The sequence below is a fragment of the Sapajus apella genome, unplaced genomic scaffold, assembly GCF_009761245.1.
Source record: "Sapajus apella isolate SASKATOON/1434 unplaced genomic scaffold, GSC_monkey_1.0 scaffold2, whole genome shotgun sequence".
Taxonomy (NCBI): domain Eukaryota; kingdom Metazoa; phylum Chordata; class Mammalia; order Primates; family Cebidae; genus Sapajus; species Sapajus apella.
In genome coordinates, this window is record NW_022436942.1 from 31,058,048 (window position 1) to 31,063,015 (window position 4,968).

At 36.9% G+C, this 4,968-nt stretch overlaps 1 protein-coding gene across 1 annotated transcript in view; it reads left to right on the plus strand.

Annotated features, from left to right (window-relative positions):
* Positions 1–4,968, plus strand: part of RAB21 (RAB21, member RAS oncogene family) — a 34,606-nt gene that overhangs the window by 15,350 nt on the left and 14,288 nt on the right. Inside the window, exons 3-4 of the mRNA XM_032295769.1 lie at positions 710–817; positions 4,071–4,134. Of these exons, the coding sequence (XP_032151660.1) occupies positions 710–817; positions 4,071–4,134 (172 nt within the window). The remainder of the gene's footprint in view (positions 1–709; positions 818–4,070; positions 4,135–4,968) is intronic.

Consider the following 4,968-nt stretch of genomic DNA (forward strand, 5'->3'; position numbering starts at 1 on the left):
GCCTCCAAAGTGCTTGGATTACAGGCGTGAGCCACCACACCTGGCAGCCAAAACTTTTTCAAAAAATTTTTTAAAAATCTCAAAATCTGGTTGAGAATTATATCTGGACTATAATTGTATATTTGAATATTGCTGTCATAACTTTTCATCTGGAGAAGGGTCAGGTCAGAAGAGTTCCACTTCAAAGAGAGGATAGGATGGGTGGACAGCTTGCCTGGCCTTTTTTTCCCCACCCTGCTGTGTATTCCAGCCTTCTAAGGGAATGGCTGGTAGAGAGTAGGGTGAGGATAATGCAGTAGGGTACTTGCTGACTGGTGGTCTTGATGCATGTGCTGTTTCCCTGTCTCTCCCAGTGTGGGAAATTAAATTTAGGGTAGAGCCTATTCCTGGCTTATAATGCTGTGTTGGCTGTTTTGACCCCCTGGCAACTGAACTGGTTTTTTAATAGAGGTGGGGTAGTTGCTGAGGAGGAGGAAGGTTGGGAGGGAAAAAGTAACTTTTGTATATCAGTAAAACATTACATATTGGTTATAACTTGACTTAAAATTTTTTTGTATGATCTGTTTTGCCATTTCGTTTCTGTTAGTAGGGTTTTAGGGTTGTCTGTGACTTTATGCCCTATTTTCCAATTAATCAAAAGTTTACTGTGGTTGCAATTGTACATTTGTATTTTTCTTCTGATCTAATAAGCATTTGTTGCTCTATTTAGGATACAGCAGGTCAAGAGAGATTCCATGCGTTGGGTCCAATTTACTACAGAGATTCAAATGGAGCTATTTTAGTTTATGACATAACAGATGAAGACTCTTTTCAGAAGGTATTCTGTTTACTTTATGAGTAGATGTCTTAGAAGAGCAACAGTAATTTTTCAAGTTTCCATTAATATACCTTTGTTCACTAATGTGATTAGTTTTGTTTTTAAAAATAAAGTATATAATTTGTGCGTAACTGGTGACCACTTACATTTTCTTTTCTTTTTCTTCTCACCTACAACATGCAGGTATACTCATATGTTTAATGAAATATTTAATACACATGAATTAATTTATGTTAGAATAGTTAATGGCTTATTACATGGCTTTCTCAAATATTAGGAAAGAGAAATATTTGAAGTTGAGCTTCAGAAAAATATGGGGGCTTTTGTTTCTCCCTCTTAAGGAGAAATCACACATACTTCCTTAATTCCATACGTACTGGGACCTGAAAACTTGGTGTGGCTGCACAGATTCCTTTATGTGAAAAGAAAAAAGGAGGAAAATCACATTTAAGCTTTCTCCTTGCCAAATATAATACAAGTTTTAAAAGGACAATCTTAAAGTTCTCTGATTAGTTTATTCCCCTTCAAATATATACCACTTACGTACAACTCAAAGTTGTCTGGGACCAAAAATGAGTTACCATTTAATTTACCCCTGAATTCTAATCACAGTCAGATGGGTTACTTATTTGACCTTTCTTCCTAAAGCAGTTCTTGGAATAAATTTGTCAACAATGTTTAACCACAGGGAGTAAGGCCAAGGAAGAAGCTTTTCTTGCTTTGAGTTACAGGAATTTCACCAATTCCTTACCTTGTTGTTTTGTTTTTTTCTCTTTATTTTTTTCCCAGTTAAATCTGATAGAGCAGATATACAAGTTAGCGCTTGGGTTATTAATGATATATGGAAGAACTTAGTCCAAGAAGTAGAAAATGAAACGATAGGTACCTTGCAGATTTAATGATTTTTAAAAGTTATTTTGATGGTGCTGTTTGTTATCCCCTTCTAGCTTTTTGCATGAAAAGAAATAGTTTAACTATTTTATTAAGGGAAGATTGAGGCCAGGCGCACTGGCTCACGCCTGTAATCCCAGCACTTTGGGAGATTGAGGCAGACAGATTACTTGAGGTCAGGAGTTTGAGACCAGCCCAGACAACACGGTGAAACCCGTCTCTACTAAAAATACAAAAAAATTAGCTGGGCCTGGTGGCACATGCCTGTAATCCCAGCTCTTCAGGAGGCTGAGGCAGGAGAATCACTTAAACCCGAGAGGCAGAGGTTGCAGTGAGCCAAGGTTGCACCACTGCACTCCAACCTGGGTGACAGAGCGAGACTCCATCTCAGAAAAAAAAAAAAAAAAAAAAAAGAGCAGATAGTCATTTATGTTGAAAATTGACCAGTTATCTATTGCTAAACCCCCAAAATTTGTTGGCTTAAAATAATGATTTATTATTTCTCATGATTCTGTGGGTTGACCAGGCAGGTCCACTGCTGTTTTTGATGTCACTGGAGTCACTCATACAGCTGCACTGAACTGGGGAGTTTGGCTAGGGCTGGAATATCCAAGAAGGCCTAGTTCTCCATCCGCCCTCTCACTACATCTGGTGTCTTATCATCCAGTTTACTCTCTCTGTGTGCTCTCTCATTATTCTGTATTCTAGCTTAAGCTTTTTTTATATGACAACTGGATCCCAAGAGTTAAAAGTAGAAGCTACCAGGCCTTCTTAAGGCTTAAGTCTGGGACTGGCACAGCATTACTTCTGCCACATTTTCTTGTCAAAACAGGTTATAAGGCCAGCCCAAATTCAGAGGGTGGGGAATTTGACTCTACCACTTGATGGGTGGATTGACAAAGAATTTGTGACCATCACTACCTTACCAAAAATGTATGGGGGTAAGGAATAGATAGAGTGCCTTTGGAGGGGTATCTGATTGGAAATGACTAACAAATTTTTTAAAAAAATTGGTTAGGTTAGTAGGTTGTGATACTGTATGCACATGGAAGAGAGTAATACATAATTGGATTCTGGTGTGTTTCTTTTGAGGTGATGAAGATGTACATTTTATGCCAGTACAGTCAAATTTTTCTTATGTGAAATCAATAAAGAGTAGAAGTTAAATGCTTTGAAAACTTTATACATATATTTGAATGAAACAAAAAGGTGGGGCTATACTAAGAAAATTCGTTTAGTGCTGTTATAAAGATGACATGGTGATGATAATTACTCTTGCTTTTATAAGGATTTTAGATTTGCTAAAGATAGTTCCTCTGCATTCTTGCAGAGAATAGGAATGTGGAAGTGTTATATTTGTGTACTATAAGACCAGTTGCATAGTAAGTGGTTACCATGTATCTAGTGTCATTTTTGGAATTTACAGATACATGTGTATTTTTTCTGTATAAGTTCAGTGTGATTTGTTTACATCCAGATTAAATTTCATTGCAAAGAATGAAGGCAGGTGTCCAAGTTTGCCTTTTATTCTGTTATAATCAACATATTTAAAATTGTGAGTTGAAAAGATTAATCTACTTAATTCCAGTTTACTGCCAACAGTGCCTTCTGCTAGTCTTCATTCATATTGAAGAATCAGTTTGTAACCGGAGTTATTGTATGTCATTGTTTATCTACCAGAGGATGACAATGCCTGGAGACATCCTTGGTTGTCACGACTGGAGGATGCCACTAGAAGTGGGTAGGAAGTCAGGGATGCTGCTAAATATCATACATTGCATAGGACAGTGTCCCACAACAAAGAATCATCTGTACTAAAATGTTAATATTGCCAAGGTTGCAAAACCCCGTCATACACTGAATGATGAAATTATTTTAACGCTCTTACTTTTTTTGGTGCTTATATACTTTTTTTTGTTTGTTTGTTTTTAAGTCTGTGACACTGAAGCTCCTATGTCCTCTATTTAGGAATTAATTAGTGTATAAAAGACTGTTTTAAACCCATGTGTTCCTAAGTCTAAAGCGACACTGTTAATCTATATTGTAAAGCATCTGTTATCAGAAGCTGGTGTTGATATGCTTTTGCTCTAGTGAATAGCTTTGCTTTGATCTGTGGAAGACTGATGCAAATTTGTAATTAGAGTTGCTTCTGTATATCCTTCTATTGTATGTTCATATGTACATGGTTTGCAATATAACCTGGCAATAAATGATTCTTCAGTGAATCATTTCTAGTAATAACTAAATAAATAGACTGTTAAACAAAATTCGGAAGTATTTTGACAGTGTTGAGTTTTTGGGTGTTATGATAGTGGTAATTCTAACAGGATTTGTTTTAATATGTGCTCTTTTGTGTATACAGGTAAAAAACTGGGTCAAAGAATTACGGAAAATGTTGGGAAATGAAATCTGTTTGTGTATAGTTGGTAAGCATCATTACTTTTTTTTTTAAAGACTCCTTTGTTTCCTTACTGTTTCATTAAAAACATTATAAACAAGTAATTTTTGTTTTCAAGTTACATGAGAAAGGAAGAAGAGTCGCATATGAATATAAATATTTTAGAATAATTTAGGATTTAGCCGGATGTGGTAGCTCACACCTGTAATCCCAGCACCTTGGGAGGCCGAAGCAGGTGGATCACCTGAGGTCAGGACTTCAGGACCAGCCTGGCCAACATGGCGAAACCCTGTCTCTACAAAAAAAAAAAAAAAAAAAAAAATTAGCTGGATGTGGCGGTGCATGCCTGTAGTCCCAGCTACTTGGAGGGTGAGGCAGGAGAATTGCTTGAATCCAGACAGTGGAGGGTGCAGTGAGCCAAGGTCTCACCATTGCACTCCAGCCTGGGAGATGGAGTGAGACTCCATCTCAGGGGGAAAGAAAAAAATAATAATAATTTAGGATTTAGAAATGATTTTCCAGGAGATTCAAACTCTAAGGAATGCCTTGGGGAGCAAATTGGAAACTCAACACTTGGGGCTTCAGATTTCCTAACCTTGCTTCCATTTGACCTTTACTTTTTTACTGTACGATTTTGCTTAGGAAAAAAAGCTTCGTAACTACTTTAAAATAAAATTAAGGAAATAGCTTAAGCCAGTCTTCTTGTTCTACACATTTAACTACACATTTTTGAGTAATGGGCAAATTTGACCGCAAGGATACAAGCAGATCGTGATCCCAGGGTGGAGGAATATTCCTAATGTGTATAAAGGAACTCTACAAACTCACCTTTGGACTTCTGGAATTTCTCTTTGGTTCCTTT